The 23,541-nt window shown below is 40.1% G+C and overlaps 1 protein-coding gene across 2 annotated transcripts in view; it reads right to left on the reverse strand.

Moving 5' to 3' along the window:
- Window positions 1-12,725: 12,725 nt before the first annotated feature.
- Window positions 12,726-23,541, reverse strand: part of RALGPS2 (Ral GEF with PH domain and SH3 binding motif 2) — a 76,442-nt gene continuing 65,626 nt past the window's right edge. For both annotated transcript variants that reach the window (XM_063298478.1, XM_063298477.1), the window contains 4 exons: window positions 21,220-21,312; window positions 20,504-20,609; window positions 13,752-13,843; window positions 12,726-13,427 (listed from right to left, as the gene is read on the reverse strand). In XM_063298478.1, the coding sequence (XP_063154548.1) occupies window positions 13,398-13,427; window positions 13,752-13,843; window positions 20,504-20,609; window positions 21,220-21,312 (321 nt within the window). In that variant the 3' untranslated portion in view covers window positions 12,726-13,397. The remainder of the gene's footprint in view (window positions 13,428-13,751; window positions 13,844-20,503; window positions 20,610-21,219; window positions 21,313-23,541) is intronic.

Genomic DNA, 23,541 nt, shown 5'->3' on the forward strand with positions numbered 1-23,541 from the left:
GACTGGTCTGAGCCAACAATCATCGAATTGTTCAAGCAGGGGCTTGAACCCGAAATCCTTCGATGGGCTCTGGGCAGAGATGATCCTAAAACGCTATATGGGTGGATTCAGTTGGCGGGCAGCGCAGAAAATGCCCTACGAACCTATGCCCATACCAAAGAGCTTAGACAAACACGTCTCGCTAGAGGAGCGCGCACATCTGGACTTGCCAGCCGCCCCAAACCAAAAACCTGGGAAGAAGAGAGGGAGCAACGGTTCTCCAAGGGTCAGTGCCTCAGATGTGGGAAAGAAGGACATCGAGCCACGTCGTGCCCAAGACGCCGTCCAGAGGAACGACAGACGAAACCCACGGTAAAGACACCTGCTCCTGCTCCACCGCGAAAACTGAAGGCAGCCCTCGCGGAACTGGACCCCCCAGACCTTCCTTTCGGAGAAGAGGAGGAAGAGTTGCAATTCGACCAGCCGGCGGGAAATGCCTACCACCTGCCCTGAAGGGCGCCCTAGGGCAGGTGGAAGAAACCGGGCGTAACCATGATTCGCTTACTCAAACCCTGCCTGTCGTCAGACCGTTGGCATCCACAACCCATTCCTCCACCTCCCCTCATGATTGACAACCAGCAACACTTCGAGGTGGCATCTATCCTCGACTCCAGACGCCAGCGCTCCGCTTTACAATACCTCGTCCGCTGGAAACATTTCCCTCATCCTGAATGGGTTGCTGCTCCAGACGTGCATTCTCCTCGTCTCGTAGCCCACTTTCACTCTGCCTATCCTGACAAACCGGCTCCCTGATTTCTTTTGGGGGGGCAATATGTCATGTTCTCATTCTAATGTTTGGTTAACATTGTAACGTTTCACATGTCATTCTCTGTTCCGTGTTCCTTCACCCGGAGTTTTTTTCATTCTTTCGCCCTCCATTGTTTTGAGGGCTTGGAATGCATGTTTGGGTTTGCGCTCCTGTTCAAGGTTACTTTCCCAGGCGCGTCTAACGGCTTTCAGCACCTGGGAGGGGGAGCGTCCTGACGAGCGACGGGGCGGGACCTGCTTACAAGCAATGCTTTTAAGTTTGTATTTGGCGCGCTTTTGCTCATTCTCAGCTTTCTCTGTATTTGCATACTATTCCTTTAATAAATCAGTTATCTTTAAGCCCGAGCTTGTGAGACTGAGTATTTGGGTTTAGGCAATCATTACACATAATCCTTCTCTTCCACACAAATATACATACATACTGTATATAAACACAAAACTTTGCTCAAGAATATGGCATTCTTACTGCCATTAAGTGTAGGTATGCAGCTATTTTGAGCAACTTCCCTGGGAGGAAAGCTATGAAGCTCCTACTCATAGGAGGTCAGTATGGAGAGCAATGAGGAATACAGCAATACTTTGTTTCTTGGGGAGGAGAAGGGAAGGGTGTCAAGGAAAACTCTTTCCCTTCCCTTGTGTTCCCAGTGAATGCAGTCTTGCAGAGCTGATCAGTGGGCTACATGGAAATACGCAGGAGGGACATATTCCTTCTCCTGGCTGTCACCCCAGTCAAGTTGCCTGTCTGCCCCTCCACTCCACTCTGCCACCAATTACCATTTCTTACTTCCCATTGCTGCCATATCTCTTAATTCCTCTGACACCTCCCTCTCTTCACCTCTTCCCTGCTTTCCTTGTCTGTTCCTTATCTCTGCTGCCTCATCCTCACAGACTCCCCTCGTGTCTGCAACAAGGTAGCAAACTTCCTTCGAAAAAGCCAGAGCGTCTCCAAATGTAATTCTCAGCAAGGAGCTACAGAGAGATCTCTATTCTCTGTTGGGTGCCCTTGACCAACACATTTTCAGAGGTTTATCCATCACTTTCTAAATCAACACCTAAACAAGCTTGTGTATGACGAAGCCTGGAGAAATTGCTACCTGTAGCATATACACTCATGCAGTTCAGTCTTGGTTAAGATGTTGGACTGATTCAAAAGCTTTGTTTGACTGGAGAGACAAAAGAGTCAATGGGTATAAGATAGAAAACAAAGCCAATTTTAATACCACCTTCAACTTTCCTAATAGTTATTTTCTGGCAACCAGCTGAATGCAGGTCCCACAAACTAATGGAAATTCATGGGCACTGAAGACTGACAAGGGGAACTCCCTCAGATACTGGAGGCCAGGAAATTGTTGGGTTCTGTCAGTTTTTATGCACCTTTGGCAGATAGAGGAATAGGAGCACAAGGAGCCTGATTTAAGCAAAGCATTGTTTAGGAAATGTTTACTGGCTACCATAGCAGCAAACTTGCTTTAATTTAATGGGTACCAGATTTCCATGGCTCACCCAGTGATTAATGCGTTTCTTCACAAAGAATTGTGCTGATTCCTAACCCAAGACCTAAAGCTTCAGTTATGACTATTAATCTTCCTCATGCTGTGTGGCATCCAAAAGGTACACTGATTGAGCCAAGCAAACTGCTTTAATTTTAAGCCCTTAATTTTAATGGCATGTCATTGTCTCTGATTGGCAGCATAATAAGATGACTAAGTCTTTGGAACTGGCATAGGGTTTTGTCTTAATCAGTAGCCCGTGAGTGATCTTGGGCAAACTACTGTTCTTTTAGCCTTTGCCTCTGTCGTATGTCATATGTATACGATGCAATAAACAGTGCTAGCCAGTCTTGTTCAGGCAGCGCTCCTTCAGTTGAGACGAAGGGTGTGTCTTTTTCCCCCCTTTCTGTGAAATATTTCAGGACATGCTATCCCTAGGAGGAGGACCAAATGGCTTAATCTACTAACAGCTCTTCTCTTGTGTCAGTTTCAGCCTGTGTAACACTCAGTTTATTCTCTGTGAAATTGGTCAGGGATTGCAGCTGAAGAAGGGATAGTGTGAAATGGAACGATGGGCAGTCTGTAGAGGAGGTGCCATCAGTACTATTTTCACAGGATGTTTGTACTACTTTTTATCAAGAGCCATTGCTTTGTTCCAAGAGCACTGAAAAAAGTTGAGAAAGACACATTTCTCAGTGTCAGGATAAAAGGCCTATAGTTAAAACATAAGTAGTACATTCAAAGTAGTCACAAAAAGTTATTTGTATTGAGAAAGTGGAGAGAGGGTTATTTCTTCTTTCTCCTAACAGATGGACTCAGGATCATCCAGGGAATTTATTGGCAGCAATGCAGTAAAGACAGACAGTAAAGACTACTTTTTTGGAGAAGACACAATACTAGAGTTCAGTGCCCCTAGAGATTTTGGTAATGACCATGGCCTGCGGTAGATGACTTCAGAGAGTGTTTAAGTTGATTCATGGAAGAGAGATTGAATGTGCTGATGGCTTTATGGAGCATCTCTGTTCGGAGACAATATATCACTAAGCACCCGCTGGTTTCTGAAGAAAAGAAGATGGGAACACTGTTGCCAACCCCAAATGACTAATGGAACTGCCTTTTCAGGACTTGCATAGCTTCCTTGGATACCACCCTTTGAGGATTTTAATCAAAGTAAAGATATATTGCCCCATTTGAAGGTCTACCATTTAAAACAAGGATACAAATTTCTCAAGGTCAAGGTCTGTTTCGAGAGATCTGCTCTTCAATCACAGATACACTAAGTACTTGGAATTCTGTGGTTTCAGTCAGTGCATATATATGTACGTGTATATGTATGAAATCAGTGTGTGGCTAAAAACACATTAGAAACAAACAAAAACAGTATCAATGACCATCTACAGTGGTCACCAAGAACAAACACAATAAACACTCAATAATAACTCAAGCTATCTAACCTCCTGACCCCCTCATGCTCTGGAGCACATCCAGGTCAAAAAGCTGGCAGAGTCAGGACCAATCTAGTCTCAGAGGTATGATGTTCCAGAGGATAGACGCTGTGACAGAAAAGGCACGCTTCCTAGGTCCCATTAGATGACATTCTTTAATTGAGAGGATGTCCCTTCTGTTGGACCTGGTGGGACAGGTAGAAACAAATGGGGAGAGGTGGTCCTGCAATAATCTGGCCCCATGCCATGAAGGGTTTTATAGGTGACCAGCACCTTGAATTCTACCCAGAAGCCCACTGGAAGCCAATACAGCTTGTGGAGCAGATGTACTGTATAGCATGGGAGTACTGAGGTGTGCTCATCACTGCTACATTCTGGGTTCTATTTAGTAAGTCTTATTTAGTTTGGATCGCTGACCTGTAATAAAGAATTTGATTTTAATGTAAATAAAAACCCTGTACACACACATGTCAACCCCAATTGTGAAGTGAATTGACTTTGTGTCAGTACTTCAAAACTGCAAGAAGTGAACAGAGGGAAACAAGAAATTTATAACTGTAAGATAATACAAAGCAGCACATTTCTTCTGGAACAGTTATCATAGCAATGAAACAGAAATTATTTAATATATAAGCACATTTTAGAATAAAGGTTTTGAATTAGGACTTTCAAATTTATGCTATTGTTCAACAATGCAAAGACCAGATTATGTACTTCGAGTGGGTATCTGTGCCTTCACACATGCTTCACACATTGCCCCTGTGCAGAATGTCTCAAAGGATGCTTTGATAGATGAGATCTGCGATGGAAAGCCCACTCCAGCTGCACACATCTAGAAGCATAAATCCTATTTATTCCTCAGTCCCCTAAGGCAGTAGTCCTGGAGCCCCAAAGCAAGCAAATGAAAAAGGGTACATTGTGTAAATGTACAGATACTGTAACTTCTTGAAGAATCCATAATCATCTTTATTGTAGTTGGTTAACATCACACATAATGAGGGAGTAGCAAGCTTACCTTAGGAAGAGGACAAGTGCATTGTTAGTTGAGCATGGGGGTGTAATGCAACTCTGACAAAAGAAGCATGTGCTTGAGCTGATACATTGAATCAAGAGTGCTGTATATGTCTGTTGACTAAACCAAGCAGTTGCTTGCAGAGGTATGGAGGAACCTCTTGGCAGAGAGCTATTAATATAGATACTGCTCTTCTGGAATAACTCTTGAGACAGTTTCCAAAACTTTATATAGAAACAGGATTATTTTTTTTAAATCCTGCACACCCAATACAGTACATGGTTTTGGGGAACAAAGGAAAGACTTTGGTCAGGGCCTCATGCAATTTTGAAGATGCAGGTTGTACCCTGTGCCACATTGTTTACAGTAGCTATATATCTGATAACTGCAGCACCCAGATGCAGAGATTGGAGGCGCACTCCCTACCCAAACATAGATAGCTGGTAGTGAGGACTTGGGGTATGGAGGAAGGCACAAAGGGCATTGATTTGATAAAATTGTCTATAACCAGCCACCAGCTGGGAGACTCCTTGAGATGAGACCAATAGATGGAGCCATTTAATATCTGAACCCGTAGGAATGATACAGTATCACACTTGTAAATGGCACTTTGCAGATAGCAAATGAACGACAGAAGTTCCTGCTGTCATGTGGTCCAATAGTTGAAAGATGATGGAGATCATACTCTCACTGTGGAGAAAATCTTGGTGTACAAGAGCCTCTAGCATATGTAAACATGACAATAGAAGGAAGGTGGCTCATTAGTAGACGCAACCTATATCCCTTGCTGCAGGAGAGGAAGAATGGTAGTGATGGAGATCATCCTGTACTGGAGAACTTCAAGATATCATTAAGATGATGAAAATTTGGTAGACCCAACTCCATCTTTTGAGGGGATGGTGAAATACCTTGAAAAGAAAATGCAGACATAGTCCATTGCCCCTTTTTGTAGGAGACTTCCTTGCAAAATTCCAAAAGTGCTTAGAACCCACAGGTCAATTTGGCATAAAGTTACCATAGAATTCAATATGGGTAAAACTCACAAGACATTAAAGAGAACTACATACCTTGAAAATAAGCTCGGTGGAACATAAAGGGAGGATATAAGTGAACATTGTGGACAAAAGCACCACAGGAAGACAAGTCTGATGCTTATGGCTCTGTTGGGCAGGGTGAAAGGATGGCATCACTATTGGGTAAGAAACTCTCAGCAGCATGGTTGCTCTGTCTGAAAAGCTGGCAATGTTTGATTAAGGCAGAAGTGGGACAATACCCAGCTTTTAATCCCTGTCTGGTGTATTGTCAATCTTAATACATGATAAGCCACTTAGTGGAATCCTAGCCTTGATCTCTGGCATAAATCAGGAAGAGCAGAAAGGAGGATGTCATACAATAACTTTGGATGTCAAAACAGCTATGTGACAAACCATATTCAGCTCTTGTTTAGCAAATTGTGCTGCTTCCAGACCATCTGATGCTAGCCATCTCACACAAAATATAGCAGTTGGGATACTCTTTCCCACAATAGCTGTGTAGTTGACAATATGTAAAAAAGGGATGTAACTTACACCCAAAACTATCTTCTTGCCCTCCTTACCTATGGTCACAGATGTTGCTGACAATGGAAACTTGATTGAGACAGCTCCTGAACAGAATTGGGAGGTATATTTTGAAGTAAACTAAGTATCAGCATTCCTCTTCTCTCACTCTATAAAGATTCTCCACCCAGTGAGAGGTTGATGGCATAATAGCTGACTTAGTCCAATATAATCTTCAACAAGACCGGCAGCACGGGTTTTAGGACTGGAGAAGCAGTAATATCTTGCACCAACTGGTAAAATGGATAATCTGCAGTTTGAGATAGTTATTGAACTTCATTGCCAAGAGATTGTTAGAAAAGTGCAATCCGTTCATTTGTTAGCTCTTGGAGGTTGTCCAAATCATGAAACAGACTCCACAGAAGACTAGAACAAAACTTTATTGAGATGAGCTATGTTAACAGAAATATAGAAAGTCTGCTTGTGTTTTTTCTCTCCTCCCTCTGATATGCCAGTGAGTCAGGGAGGAGCTAGCTTGACTCTCTTCCTAATACCATTTCCTTTCCCAGGGCTTCAGGAATGCTTCTGTGCTTTTTGTTTTTTTAAAAGTTTCTGAGTATTTCCTCACGGTCATCTCCATGGCTCTCTACACAACTATAGGAACAGAGAACTTCAGAAGAAGGTGTGTGCGCGTTGTCTCCAACCTGAGCATACAGATGCAGAAGCTGAATAGATTGAGAATCATTGTCTTTAGGTATACTGTCTTGAACCTTCTGGAGCTGAATATGGCTAAATAGCAATAGCAAAACTCTGAGGGCAAAGGCCTCTGAATATGCAGTCTCACTTTTGACTGAGATGACAATAATCTTCAGATAAGGGAACATAGCATGCAGGGCTAGAGTTTAGATACAAGATCTACTTATGAGGGATGTCCTGAAAGGTGGGGAATGAAAATGACATCACTGAGAGTTGCAGATTATTCTGATAAACAATGACAATTAAATAGAGGAAGATGAGGTGGAGTGGAAGGCCAGTATGTGCAGTGATCTGAACTGTGATAAAGTTGTTGATATGAGGCCGATGGCCATTCGTGGAAGAGGATGAAGGCTGGTCAAAAGATACAGACTGACAAGAATTGAGAGAGAATCCCCAAATCTATTGTGACCCCAAGGAGAAGTAAGTTCTCAGCAATCTCAAGGTGGGAGTGGGAGAAAATCTTTGTTCCAACCATCTAGAGTAAAGTAGCCTAATGGCAGATGTTTCAAAGAAGATATATCATGAACTTTTCCTTTCAGAATCCTGAGGTACAGTCCAGATCTCCACAAAGAGCAGAACAGGCAGAAAAATTGCTGGTTCAAGTATTGGGAAGCCACAGTTTCCCCACCCACTTTTTGCCTTGATCATGTTAAGGCAAGCATCTAAGTTGTCTTGAAGCATACACTGAGTTAATTTTCCCTGGTAGTGTGGCAGAGGTCTGGGGATCTCTTAAGAGGTGAGGCATTTGAGTGATTCAAAGAGAGCTGAGCAAGTCTGGGACACAGTAACAGCATTCTGAATACACTAACATAGTCTGGGATACAGAGGGTTGCTATGATCACTGAAACTACTTTTTGGAAGAATGCTTTGTTGAAAGACTTTGTAGCTGCCCTCAATTTTATCCCTTTGGAAATACAACTCTGACATTCTTCAAATATTCAAAAATCATGCTCTTAAAATATTGCTTCCAGAGTTTTCAGATTTTATGCTTGTAATACTTTCGTAAAAATGGTAGGATTTTATACACACTTTCAACTTCACTACTACACATGCCAAGCCTCAAAATGCATTAAGTTATAAATAAGAATACTTTTTTTCCCAATGATTGGCAATATTATATTTCCACGTTACTTTCCACTCTGCTGAAAACAACCTCATGACAGCCAAATTCCAGTTGATCCAAGGTGTCATGCCATTTGAAGAAACATGACTCCATCTCTAAGATCTGCTGCAACACAGTATGATTATGCAAAAGACAATGCACAGAATCCAAATTTTAAGTAATTTATTTCAGTAAGAAAAATCTATTTTAAGTTCAATAGTTATCTTGAAACAGCTTATGCAAACACAGTTCAAACATACAGGCATGGTAAAGTATTAAAAAAAACTAAGAAAAAAGGACAAAGAACAGCTAAACTGCACATCACTCACAGAGGTCATAGTGCATTTAACCCCCATCAAAATAGTGCTTGAGGTCAACTGGAGGAAAATATACTAAAATGGCTTGTGTGTAGCATAATGTAGACTTTGCATGTTTTCACATATGTGAAGTTCATAATGATGTGAATAACTATAAGTTCTGTTATTATTAAGGGATACAAAAAGACAAGATTTCACTGAAATCCCCCTTTTCCATTTATCTTCCAATAGGTTTATGGTAAAGTAAGCAAATTAATTAGTAATAAAAATATTTTTTTTCAGGGGAAAAAAGATGCCAATTTGTCCACTGCAGAGAGGAAACTCTGGACACATTTTCATCTTGGATAGTCAATGACACCCAGCTGAAGAAACATGCTGACATGCCTGTAGCTTTCTTTCAAGAAAGCTGTAAAAAACCTTAGACTATATTGTACTTTCACAATCTTCACTATGAACAGTCCATTATCCTCGCAAAAGACTTAACTCTTGCTATTTAAGTTGCATTCAATTATAAATCCTCTTGTGCAGTTTTCCTCTACCATACATGTGGAAAATTTAACTCAGAGATCTAATAGTCATGGCCTTCAGAATTTATGTTTTCTTATTCTAGCTGAAAATTTATTTCTCAAAATTCAGGTATTATAAAGCTTAGAAAAAAATATATTAACTCCTCATGAATAACTGGTTTTTAAACAACTGGTTTCCACCTTGTAGTTATAATTTCAAAATGGATTTTAAAAAAAATTAATTCAATGCTTCAGTGAAACTTGCATTTCTAGGGCAAGATCTTACACTGGTGATTATGGTGAGAGAGGAGGGTCTGAAGGAATACTTGAGGCATCCAATGCCTAGTCCTGATGCCTAGCACATACATATTGACACAGACATAAAGGAATTTATCCAAAAATCTGAACCGGCTTCCAAATGTACTGAAATTCCTTGTATAAAATCAATGAACTGAAATTTGTTCAAATTAAGAGTGTTGTTATTGGGTCTACTACAACAGAAAGCTTGACTTTCAAAGCAGAAATGAGCTAAGATTAACTGAGCTTTTCTACTGGCTGAACAATTCCAGTTATTTAATTGGAGTTTCTGCAAAGCCCAATTTACATGAATAGTGGAATGCATAGAAATAATACTTGGTGGACTGCCACCTTGGTCTTTCAAACTGGTAGTTAAGGCACTGGCAAAAATCTTATACAGATATAAAATGCCCATCTCATGATGAGCAGGAAATGTTACAGTCCTCTGAATGAATATTCATTGTTTTTGTCTTGTTTTTAAATGTAAATTTTAAAGTTGGATACAGGCCATTTTTAAATGGGAAAAGAGAGTGACTTGAAATCCCCCAAATTTTGGCAGATATACTTTTAGGGAAAATAAAAATGATTCTTTAGTTCTAATTTTAGTGTCTTCAAGTTTTTGTAGTAGATAATATACCAAATTAGAAAACTAGAACAGATGTAAGAATGCTTAGAACTAAAAAAGAAAAACGTACAAAAATATGAGGAGGAAAGATGCAACTTGAAGAGCCAAACAAGCTTATATTACAAGGAAACCTAATCTGCAACAGATTTGACTGCTCTGACACAAAGGTACAGGAATATGCCACAAAATTAGGAAGAAATCCAAAAAGTTCACTTAACCCTATTTGAAAATAGTGTATGTCTATAGCAATATCTACAGTAAATGTTTTATGATTCAAATATAATTTACATGAACTAGAACAAAGTCATTCATTTTACCGAATGTGTACTGTAAAGCTGCTTCACCCATGTCTTTGTGTGTTGATCATTTGTGTGTGAAGCAGTGCTAAACTGCAATTTCATTACAAAGAAAACCTTCTTGGCTGAGATTTGAGAAGAAAGTAGTCTGATGGTATTATTCAACCAACTTCATGTGAGCTAACTGGCATATTAATATCAAGTTTCCAGAATAACAAGTACTGAAGCCCTCAGAACAAATGACCCCTGCAATTCATTTTATAAAATTATGGGAAATTAATTATTTGTTTTTAGATGAAATATTAAAAATATATTTTAGTTAAATACGTATTTATATACCAAGGATTCAGTGTTTTTGGATATAGTAAAAAATGGAACTCATCTTATTTTAATTATTGTAAAAAAAAAACCCTGATAGTGTTAATATCTATACATCTAGCTCAACTAGTTAGAAGAAACTTGTACTACCAACCAAAATGCTTCATTCACACTCAAAGAGCATTTAGATTTTCTGATACATATCTTTTCTGAATGTTATCTTTTTAAAAAAAAATCTAGTGCAATTAATAGCATGAGCTGTAAAATTTTATATTACTAAGATTTAACTGATGAATGAAGCAAACTGTTAGAAATTAATAGATCTTTTACAAGTGCAAGCTTTAAAACCACCACCATAAAATCTGGAATGGTTCAAGGCTTGTATGATTTTGTCAAATAAACTAAATCCACACAAATAATATACAAAAAGTGCAAAATGTATATGAGTAAGCTGTAAAAGTATAATATCCTTGTTTGCTATTTAAAGAAAAGAGGCCAAGTAAAGCTTTTAAACAGATGTATTTATATTTGAATTAAGCTGACATTTTTACTACTTTTTGCTGCTTATGGTATTTAGTCTATTGGGCAAAACAAGTTTTCAACATGGCTTTGAGCCCATTCATGTGCCCATGTTTGTGTCTGCTCCCTTCCCAGAGCCATTCATTTCTCTTTGAGAAACATTTTGATGTAATGAATTAGCCTTGTAAGTGTTACATAAGTTTCAAAACCTATGTATCTGAGGAAAAATATTTGGTGTGCTATGGCCTGAATCAAATATTGTAAATGTTCAAAAGAACTAATTTAACATGCCAAAACCAACTATAGACACCATGTGAAAAACTGTGGCATGAACTGACCTTGTATCTTTCAAAACTCTATACCTAATTAAGCTATGGCTTGCTGTTGCATCTTTCTACTCAAAACAATAGCGATCAATTGGATAAGCCTATCTACAGAATTCTACAGAATTCTTTTTTCTTCCCCACTTTTTTTTTAAGCAAGTAAGTTCCACAGGATTACATTCCACAAAATTTTCAAAAAGGGGACACTTTTTTTTTTTAACTCTGAAAAGTGGAAAATAAACTGTGCAAACTCTACATAGTAATACTGCTGGCTATGAAGATGTTCCTATGAAACATCCTGTGTCATTTACTGGCAGATGTGTAAACTAAGAGAGTCAAGAACATGCAAGTCTCCTTTTACAACATATACTACTACAAGGTCAGAACTGAACATTAATTCCCCAAATATCCAGAATCGGACAATTTAAATATATTGTGAACTTTTTTGCAGGGAGAAAAAGGACTTTAAAAGTTTATAATTTTAAAATACGTTCCTAAATTTTTCACTGTAGTTTGCTTTTATGTCCACCTTATTATTTCCTTCTGTGGACAGCTGCCATTCTCTGCCTATCCTACTAGCAGGAAAAAGTCTTTTAGAAAACCTATCCTTTAGAAAGTTGAAACAATGACATTCTACCCATTCATGAATTTGAGTTATTCTTTATAACCTCAGTCTACATGTTTTCTTATTAACTGGATTATAGCACTGATGAAGTCTATTTCAACTGAACTTCTTTTCTTTGGATAAAAATTATTACCATCTGAAGGCTCTGAAATTGTCTAATTCAAAGTAAGTATCACACTACCATAATAACACAGACAAATTTTCAGAACATGAGTTTCTTTACAAAAATGTCTCAGATGCTGGTAGGGTTTTTTGTTTTTTTTTGGAAAGTATGTGAAATAGCAACCTTTGTTTTCTTATAGTAAATCAACCCTACTTGTATTTAATCCCATCAATGGCTTATCTTTTTACTGGCAGATTTTTCTGATTATCTAGGAGGTGGACTTTGCGAACTCTACACAAACAAGTTTATGCTACAGAGAGATGGCTTCTGTCTCTTACATAGAAGAAATGAAAAACTCCTAATCCTTGTGCTTCTTAATCTGTAAGAAGGAAACGTAAGATTTTCACCTGCAAAACAATATCTAATAGGCAGTGATAAAGAAATTTTTCAGTGGTAAATGTTCTTGTGGAAAAGTTTACAATGCGTACCTATACTGCTTCTTGGAGAAATGAGGGTGACCTGTCTGAAAATATATTGAGACTAAATTCTCAGTTCTGACCCCTTGATGTATCCCAGAGCTTCCTTGAAAGCAACAACCAAGATCTCTCTCTCTCTCATTCTCTCTCTCTCTCAAAAAAAAGAATATGATATTGGCTGTTGTGCCACTTGCAGAAAAGAAAATCCTCATGTAGTATCAAATTCTGCAGTCAGTGCTTTGTAAAAAGAAAATAAATTTGCATATATTACAGTTGTTACATTCTAAGCTACACTAATTATACCGTGTCCCCAATTAGCTGAGCACAAGAGCTAGTATACAGGGACGCAGATATAAGCTGCATATTTTTCAGGAACACACAGGCTATCCCCTTGCACAAACACCCTTGAAACACTCTTAAGTTTCAGATTTACTCCTTTTTACAACAAGAAAAACTGCAAAAAGCTGGGCTTTTAAATTAAAATGTAACAAAGTAAACACAAACACAAACTACCTACAACCTACTTAACCTAAGCACAGCACCGCCAGAGGTTTCACACATACGCACACACACAAATTTGGTGTTTTTTGTTAGATAACCTTTCATTCTTTAAGGCAGTGGTTTCCACAAGTCAGTTCAGAGAATATTAAGTAGCAGCAAGTCTCATGGTAGTTCATGTCACATTCCATTCCCTGAAATCTTAGTGCTTTTATTCAGAACTTCAGAGGTTCACCATCTTTGTCCTAGCACAGATGTACAGCTGGCATGCCTTCAACCGGACTTCTCAAACTGTGAAAGAGTATTCAAAAATAGTATCTTGGATCAAATTCTGTAGCAACTTGTCACTCAAAAGTCATCAAATTGGCAGGAACCTATAGACAGAATAAATGATTTTGTAAAGAAAATTAGATGTATAACTTATGTTCAAGTTCAGAAATCAAGTCCTAGTTTCCTGTTAGGTAATCCAACAGTGACAAGACTGAGACTTATACGCTACTTCCTATGGCACTAAAACTTGCAGAAATACAACTTCTTTCACAATGGTTTGAGAATTAGGCAGGATCAGTAACTAACCTGCTAGGCTGGGGATAGAGCAATACAGCAAGACACAAGTGTTTTGTGTTTTGTAAGGGATCACTCTATATTCAGCTCTCACTGGTAACTGAAGCATGAGTTCATAATTTTTGCTCTCTCACCTGTTGTCTGTTGCTTTGGCAGGCAGCACTCAAATGCTTGAACCACAGCATTGCATTCATTCTGTTACCAGCTTGAAACTTGTATGAATTCCCTGAATGACAAAATGAGGAAGGAGCTTACTATTACAAATAATTAAAATCACCTCGAACTTTAAATTAAGCAACATTTTTTAAAAAGCTGGTGGATGGAATTCACTCATATGTTTCCACTGACTGAATTTATTGATTATCCTCATTTGAACACTCAAAATCCACTTGACAGAGTCCCCTAACCCTCTGGAGCAGACCTTGTAGGCATATCTTTGTCTTACCATGCAAAGAAAATCCAGCAATAGATACTACCAATATTTTTTAATATACAGATAAAATATGTAACGATATGGCCAATCAAGAACACTCTCTGAGAGAAAGGTGTAGAGTTGTAAACATATGTCTAATATTTCTTCCATGGAATAAGTCAAGAAGACTTATTTTATATAAAATTTTACATGCAGTATAAAGTCATCTCCATCACAAATCATTCACTCATAAGGTAACTTCTCAGTTATCTGCTAAGAAGGCAAAATCCACCTGAGATTCATCTTCCTGGCATATGGAGTTTTTGAGCTGCTGTAATAACGTTCCAGGCCAAAAACTCTAGCACTTCTCCATTTTGACAGTTTGGGTCGGGTGACTTCTAAAAACTAAACACTAAACCTCAACACTGCTTGCATTCCAAATTCCTCTCACTAGTCTCCAGTTCTATGGGGAATGTGGGACAGATTTTTGTTTTCCGAGAAGGTAGTTTGATTAAAATATTCAAATGACTTTCTAGCAACAGATAAACATCTATTAATAGTCAATGCAATTCTTTTTAGTGCTATCTGCAAGAATTAGAGTTAGGGCCCCATTCAAACTATAATTTAAGAAATAGCGAGTTCAACAGTCTATGGAAAATGGACTGAAAAAGTTATGTAGGTATTTGGGATTTATTTTTATTATTTATTTTATTCCATTTGGATACTGCCCAACTTGAACTGACTCTGGATGAATAGTTGAAAATTAATTTGTTCCATGTGGCTATTTTGGTTTTTCTTTGTAGGTGTGTATTTCAACTATTTATAAGACATTTTAAGGGAAAAGGAATTTCCTCTCAAAAGGTTTTCAAGTGTTCAGTCAAGAAAAAGCATTCAATAAATGTAAACACTTGATTAACCTGAATTAGACCAAGTACTCATAATTCTTCTACAAAGATATCTATGGTCTTCAGATCAATTGTTTCTATTAACATTTGCTACATCATAGCTCACTACTACAATTAAAGCCAAAAGGAAGTTAATTTTCTGTTACAGTAATTTAACAACTAATTGATTTAAGAACTAGTCACAGGGAAGAGGTATCCACTAAATGTAACAACTTGATTGTCAAATTTAATTTTGTTTTAGCAACTAATAACAGCCACTGATGTACAATAACAGGGAAGGGGTATCCATTAAATACCAAATGATTTTTCAAGCCACAAATGTATAAAAGTCTGCTCAGCAAATCAGTCCAGACAATATTCACTGTTCCCCTTCAAAATTGGATTCAGTATTATCAGTAAAATAGGTTAATATTGAATTTCATTTTGAAAGGGAGCAGTGAATACCGTCTAGACTGAATTGCTGAACAGACTTCGACCATTTTGAGGGGGTGAAATCTGTTAATGTCTAATTTGGACAAAAGTGAATATTGTAGAGTTTGTTATGTCTAAAGACCATTAAACCAAGAGTTTATTACTATTAATTAATGCTACCGGTAGTGCAACACAGACTAGCCTCCTCGTGGTGCACCCCAGGCAACGTGACTTGTCACGGCTAAATAGTCTACACATCTGGCTGCTGGACCTTACAAGGATTTCCCAGCAAGAAAAAGTAGCATGAACATCGAAAATAAAAACAACAGCTCTTTTCAGAACCAGCTGACAAAGGACATAGGAGATGTCCTGCAAATTGTACAACTCAGCATGGAAGGTATGAGCAGGTCTAAAGCTGACTACTTACTCAGGCTTATGAATGACCGCTCAGTGGATGTAGTCTTACTACAAGAAACTCACTGTGCTGATGAAACTCAACTTAAAAACAGATGTAAACTCCCAGGATATTCTCTGGCTGCAGCTACCTACCATGCAACATACCGCACTGCCACTTATGTAAAAGACAACATAGACCAAGTACAAGATGTGAAAAGTCATACTGAAGCGAATATATTTGTCACACGAATAAAAATCGCCAACACTGAAATCGCCAACTTGTATAAACCACCCGCACAACCATGGGATGATAGAGCACTGTCTAATATACTGCACCCCTCAGTAATCATGGGCGATTTTCATAGCCGAAATACAATGTGGGGATATAGCAACACTAATGAGGATGATGAAATGATAGTGCAGTGGGCAGACACTGCAAATACCTTCTTGGTCCATGACACAAAGGACAAGGGTATGTTCCACTCAGCCAGATGTAGTAGGGATTATGACCCCGATTTATGTTTTGTCTCCAGGGATGCGCACAGTAGACCACTACATTGCAACAAAGGAGTACTCCCAGATTTTCCCCGAAGTCAGCACAGACTTGTGCTGTTAAATGTTGGAATACAGATTCGAATTGTAAGATTGGCCCCTAAGCCTCAATGGAACTTTCAAAAAGCCAAATGGGAAGCATTTACTGCTGAACTCGACCACAACATCCAGTGGACTCCCCCTAAGACAGAAAACTATAACCGATTTGTGGGATTGCTACTCGCTGTAGCTAAGAAGCATATCCCAAGGGACCACAGCAAAATATACATGCCAGGCTGGAGCCAAGAATGCACAGAGTTATAGAATCAATACACAAAAAATCATGAGCGTGAAGTTGCTGAACTCCTCCAGTGTTTAGACTCCGCTAGGAGAGAAAAGTGGCATGCTCTCATGGAGCAAATGAGTTTTCAACATGCCAGCAAAAAGGCTTGGTCCTTGCTTACAAAATTGGGAAATAGCTCCATGAAACAAACCTGAAACACTGGCAATATTGGCCCTAATGATGTAGCAATTAGAATTTTCTTACAAGGAAAACACTTGGAACAAATAAAGAGGGAATTAGCAAAATCAAAAGGGAGAAAAAAGCCAGAGCCAATGAACTAACATCTGAAAGTAATATCTCAGAAGAATTTTCTACAACAGAAATCGCTGAAGCACTGAAAGCGATAAAATTAGGGAAAGTGGCTGGCCTAGATGGAGTATATCCTGAGTTCTTGAAGCACTGCGGGCCACACAATTTTACAATGATATCCAGCGAACAAGGAGACTGCCAACAATCTTTAAAAGAACAAAAATAGTTGCCACCTTGCAACCTGGCAAAGAAGGGAAATCTGCGGAGGATTTCAGACCTATAGTGCTCTTGAGCATCTCTTACAAACAGCTAGAGAGACTTATTTTAAACAGAATTAAACCTCTGGCCGAGGAACACATACCTATAGAACAGGCTGGATTTAGATCAAAAAGCTGCTGCTGTGACCAGGTACTATCACTAACCTCCCACATAGAAAATGGATTCCAATGGAGAAAAAAATCTGTTGCCGTGTTTATTGATCTATCATTGACTTATGACACAGTGTAGAGGGAAGGGATGATCTTAAAATTCTTACATATCGTGCCCTGTAAGAAAACAGCTACCCTACTCAACAACATGCTCTCAAACAGATACACTGAAGTGCATCTGGATGGCCAAACCAGCTGGAAGTATAGGTTAAATGATGGTTTGCCACAAGGTTCTGTGCTGGCCCCACTACTCTTTAATATTTACACATCAGATTTACCAAGTACTGTTGCAAAAAAGTTTATATACGATGACGATATCGCACTGGTTAAACAATCTGAAGACTACAATACCTCTGAAAAAGCCCTTGAAAATGATTTAAAGAAAATTGGTAAGTTTTTTGAAACTTGGAGATTAAAACCCAACATCAACAAAACCGAGGTCGCTTGTTTTCACTTGAACAACGGACAAGCCAATTACACCAAAAGTGGAATTTAGGAATCAGCTGCTGAAGTTCAATCACAACCCTAAGTATTTAGGAGTGACTCCTGATCGGTTCTTAACCTATAGGGAACACCTAAGAAAAACTACAGATAAAATAAAAACCAGGAATAACATTCTAGACAAACTCTCTGGGACTAGCTGGGGATCAAGTGCTACAGTTCTTAGGACATCAGCTCTTGCTTTGGCATATTAGGTGGTTGAGTATTGTAGCCCTGTATGGCTAAACAGTGCTCACACAAAAGCAGTGGACACCCAGCTTAACCACAGGATGAGGCTAATATCAGGAACCATTAAATTGACGCCTTCCGAATGGCTACCAGTATTACCTAACATACCACCTCCACACCTTAGAAGACAACTAGCCTTAAAAATGGAGCGGCAGAAATGCGAGGCAAACCAACTACTACCTATACATGAAGACTGCCATGATCAAATACTTGGACTTAAATCTCGGAACCCGCCATGGAAACTTGGACAGAAATTAGTCAGAGAAGACTTTGACATTGAGACAGCATGGCGCCAGGAGTGGGCAACTTCTAATTCTTTCTTTCTTTCTTTCTTTCTTTCTTTCTTTCTTTCTTTCTTTCTATCTATCTATCTATCTATCTATCTATCTATCTATCTATCTATCTATCTATCTATCTATCTATCTATCTATCTAATTTGTCACCACCCATCTCCTCCAAACGGAGGGACTCTGGGCAGTTTACAGCATAAAACAATAACTATACAATAAAATTCCAATATAAAAATAGACTAAAACAATTTTAAAAACTACCTAATATAATAAAATCCCGATGGCTATGATCTCATTCACTCCTTGCGTAGGAGGGGCACTTCAAGGCACTAGCCAACCACAAGTATGATTATTCTCCTCCCTGCCCCAAGCCTGATGGCAGAGCCAGGTCTTCAATTCCCTCCGGAAGGCTAGGAGCAATGGGGCTAATCTCACCTCCGGAGGCAAGATGTTCCAGAGGGCATGTGCTACTGCAGAGAAGGCCCACCTCCTGGGCCCCACCAGATGGAATTCTCTTGCAGACGGTGTCCGCAGCATGCCCTCTCTGCATGACCGGGTGGGACAGGCTGATGAAGTGGGGATGAGGCGGTCCCTCAGGTAACCCGGTCCCATGCAATGTAGGGCTTTAAAGGTGACACCTTGAATTGGACCCGGAAGCAAACTGGTATCCAGTGCAGCTCACGTAGCGAAGGTGTTATATGCGCCCTTCTAGGGGCGCCAAAAATAGCCCACGCGGCCGCATTCTGGACCAGCTGAAGCTTCCGGATACTCTTCAAGGGTAGCCCCATGTAGACCGCATTACAATAGTCTATATGGGAGATAACAAGGGCATGAGTGACTGTCCAAAGGGCCTCCCGATCCAGGAAAGGGCGTAACTGGTGCACAACATGCAGCTGTGCAAAGGCCCTTCTGGCCATGGCTGCCACCTGCTCTTCGAGCAGGAGCCATGAGTCCACGAGGACCCCCAAGTTATGCACCGGGTCTGTCTGGGGCAGTGCAACCCCATCCAGAACCAAAGATGACAAAGTCCTGGAAACGGCAGAGCCCTTAACCCACAGCCACTCCGTCTTACCAGGGTTCAGCCGAAGCCTGTTGTTCCCCATCCAGACCCCCACAGCCCCCAGACACTCAGAGAGGGTGGTCACAGCATCACTTACTTCACCCGGGATGGAGATATACAATTGAGTATCGACAGCATACTGATGATACCTCATCCCATGGCGCCGGATGATCTCACCCAGCGGTTTCATGTAGATGTTAAATAGGAGAGAGAACTGAACCCTGAGGCACCCCACAAAGGACGGGTCGAGGGTCAGATCTCTCACCCCCTATCACAACCGACTGGGACCGGCCCTGGAGGAAGGAGGTGAACCAGCGCAGCACCATGCTGCCCATCCCCAACTCCCTGAGCCGACCCAAAAGGATACCATGGTCGATAGTATCGAAAGCCGCTGAGAGGTCAAGAAGAGCGAGGATGGATGCACTACCCCCATCCTGCTCCCGCCAAAGATCATCCATAAGTGCGACCAATGCCGTTTCCGTCCCATATCCGGGCCTGGACCCAACCACACGTCACCTCCCGAGCTGCCTTCACCATCCAGGAGGGACATGGGTCTAGATGACAAGTGGTGGCATTTACTCTCCTGAGGATCCTGTCCACTTCCTCGGGTCCAACAGGATCAAACTGTTCCCAGATAACATGGTAAGTACTCTCCAGATCAGTTTAACTTAGTGTCTGATCCAGCACAATGCCCCTATGGCTTTGATCTCCCAAGGAAAAACTGGACAGTGCTTAACTGGATTCATACTGATCATGGCAGGTGCCAATATTAGAAACAAAAATGGGGGCTGGTCGATAATTCTAACTGTGACTGCAGGAATGTCCCGCAAACTTTACACCACATTGCAATGGAATGCCCCCTCAAGAACTACATCATCTTAAGGGCACTGCTGTCCAATGGCTAAACGATCTAGATATTTGGCCATAGGCTTAGCCATTCTAGTAACTGCTCATACGTAACTTAATTCTATTTATAATTTTACTCATTATTCGTATTGCATGTTTTTAAAATAATCTACTGTCCCAATGTTTTATCTTTTATACACATTTTATAGATTGTTCTGTGAACTTTTATGCAATAATGCTGTATTCTGCTATGCCATACGAAATAAATAAATAAAATGCTACTGACCTTTTTCAGAATCTGTGAGTAGGAAAAGATCCGGATGATCTGGATCATCAGCCATCATAACCATCCAACCCACTACTGACACATTTTTACTTGGTGTAGATTTGAACTAGGGGTGGGGGAACATCAATGAAAGGAAAATATGAATGAAAAGGGTACAGCAATTATCTGCATTAAAAACAGTAACTGCAACTAGAAGAGCAGAATTGACCTGCTTTCTTTTGTAATGCAACACAGATTAAGAAAACTCAAAAGGGATATGCTATTTTATATACCCCAGAGTTAATCTGGGACAATTATGGGATTGGAGCTTGATCACCTAAGCAAGTCTTATCAAGGGATATTTCTGTCCATTGTGGAAAAACTTTTTCTTTGAATCTCGTGTGTCCTAAAAGTTGCCATTTTTCTATATACAGAAAGATTGAATTGAATTTATAAGGCTGCTTGTACAGATTCCAGATTTGAAGATTTCAGCAGGGATTACAGCAGGAATTTGGAATTAGTTTTAAAAATTGCTACAAGTTGCTTGCTGCAAAACTCAAGATGAGATTAAAATAGGGGAAACAAATGAACAGCATGTTTAGACAATATGAAGTTTATAGAATGATAGCAGTTCAATGCTGCAGAACATGCAGCATTCACAGCGAAAGGCTGAAAAAAAAACCCTTCTCCTACCACGAACTATCCCTCTCGGCTAAAAGCAAGAATACAGTACATACGTGTTTTCTCTCTGTTGCCTTCAAAGACTTTGCAGCATAGTAGAAAAGCTGTGTTCCACACAAAGCCACCCAGTATTTTGTCCAAGAAGCTACCTATAAGATTAGACAATCGTAAGGTTAATAAATCCAAAACGTATCTGCCATTCAATCTTAATTTTGCCTATACTGTGTATTTAAGTCCTATGCATTTTACACATTAATTGAGCAGTGAGAGACTTTCCGGACATTGTTAGCTATACTCCACAATATATATTGTAATATAAATTGGAACAAGATTCTGTGCTTTAGCCTAGTTTAGTAAAAACAAATACTTAGCATTGATTCAGGATTCTCAAACTGCAGTGTGCGAAGTCACCCCAAGAGCAAATCAGTACAACAAGTAACATTTCTTCCCAATCTAGGATTTGAGGAATGACCAAGAAAACAGAATATGCTGTGGGCCACCAAACCAATGTAGAATTGAAAAACCCTTTCTAAACTGGGTAGCTTCTCATGCTAGTTGCAGCAGTGATACCACTATTTACAGAGACACATATAAGCCTTTATTGCTGAAGAATTTTCATTACAGTCCGTATCATTGACTTATATGTAAGAGGGGCCTGAAGGAAAAAAAATCCTTAATGCATATCCTTGGAATGCCTTTTACCCCATAGAGAAACTTGTCTTCCTATCTGATAAACAGAGGAACAACCAATTATCCCTGGTTGTCATCACTGGATATCTACATCTATTTACTATTCAAAGTTCATCAAACGAAAAGGGGAAATAGCAAGATAATCTTGACCCAAATTTAGATTAAATATAAAAATACATGTTTTGATAACTTCTAAGTGTCTGTATGCAAATAGGCAGTGGTGTTCATCTTCTTATATATGACCTCCTTAGATCTGGCTGGATTAGACAACTTCAAATGTCTAATCTTGCCTTTCAAGGAAATGGTGGTGCGGTAGAGGAAGTGGGTTATCTGTATTGTTTTCAGACAGGTTTCAGGCCCGGGCATGGGACAGAAATACTTGAGTTGTACTATGCTGGTCTTGTTGTTGTTGTTTATTCGTTTAGTCGCTTCCGACTCTTCGTGACTTCATGGACCAGCCCACGCCAGAGCTTCCTGTCGGTCGTCAACACCCCCAGCTCCCCCAGGGACGAGTCCATCACCTCTAGAATATCATCCATCCACCTTGCCCTTGGTCGGCCCCTCTTCCTTTTGCCTTCCACTCTCCCTAGCATCAGCATCTTCTCCAGGGTGTCCTGTCTTCTCATTATGTGGCCAAAGTATTTCAGTTTTGCCTTTAATACCATTCCCTCATGTGGGACCTACAGTAGATGGGTGCACCACACCCTCCCTGGTCTGTTTAGATCTTCTAGCAACATTTGATACCATATCAACCACAGTATTTTCTAAGCTGCCTGCAAGGGTTAGAAGTTGGAGGCTCTGTTTTAGTGTGGTTCCACACCTTCCTGATGGGTGGTACCAGACAGTGTGGTGGGCTAGGACAGATCTACTTCTCCATTGCTCCAATGTGGAGTACCATATGTATCTCTTTTCTCTCCCTCAGGTGTTTAACATTTGCATCAAGCTTCTGGGGGAGGTCATGTCAGTTTGGGGTGAGTTATTACAGTACTGAGCCAGCAATATGGTTGAAGCCCTGACCTAGTGTCTGGAGGCTGTAAGAAGGGGAAAAACAAATTGAAAACCAGCAAGAATGCATTACTTTTCATACAGCAATCATCTGGCTCTTTTTCCACTCTGGATGTGGTAGCACTATCTCCGAAGGAGCAAGTCCATGACTTGGGGCTCCTTCTAAACTTGGGACTACTGCTGGATAGGCAGGTGGAAGCTGTAACTAGGGAGGCCTTTGAAAACTTTGGCTGTTGCTCCAGTTCAGTTCTTCCTGGAGAAGGAAGCCTTGGCAACAGAGTCATACACCTTTGTCTCCACCCGCTTAGATTACTGCAATGTGCTGTAAATGGGGCTGCTTTTGAAGGCTACTTGGAACTGGCAACAGGTTCAAAATGCAGCAGCCTGTTTGTTTGGCAAGGGACAGCTGCTACTTGCATTTAACACCAGTGCTTCAGGCCCTGCACTGGTTTTCAAGACTTCTGGTACAATTCAAAGTGACCTATAATGCCCTATATGGCTTGGCAAGATTGTCTATGTCAAGTGAATCCTATCTGGTCAGTGTGCATATCCTGAGAGGGATGCTGATGGTTCCTCACCACCTGAGACCCAAGAGAGAGCAAGACCTTATACAGTCAGGACCAGAAATATTGGAACAAGGATAACTGTTTTGGCATTTGGCCTTCGTATACCACCACATTGAA

This window comes from Candoia aspera, chromosome 3 (genome assembly GCF_035149785.1).
Source record: "Candoia aspera isolate rCanAsp1 chromosome 3, rCanAsp1.hap2, whole genome shotgun sequence".
NCBI classification, from domain to species: Eukaryota; Metazoa; Chordata; class Lepidosauria; order Squamata; family Boidae; genus Candoia; species Candoia aspera.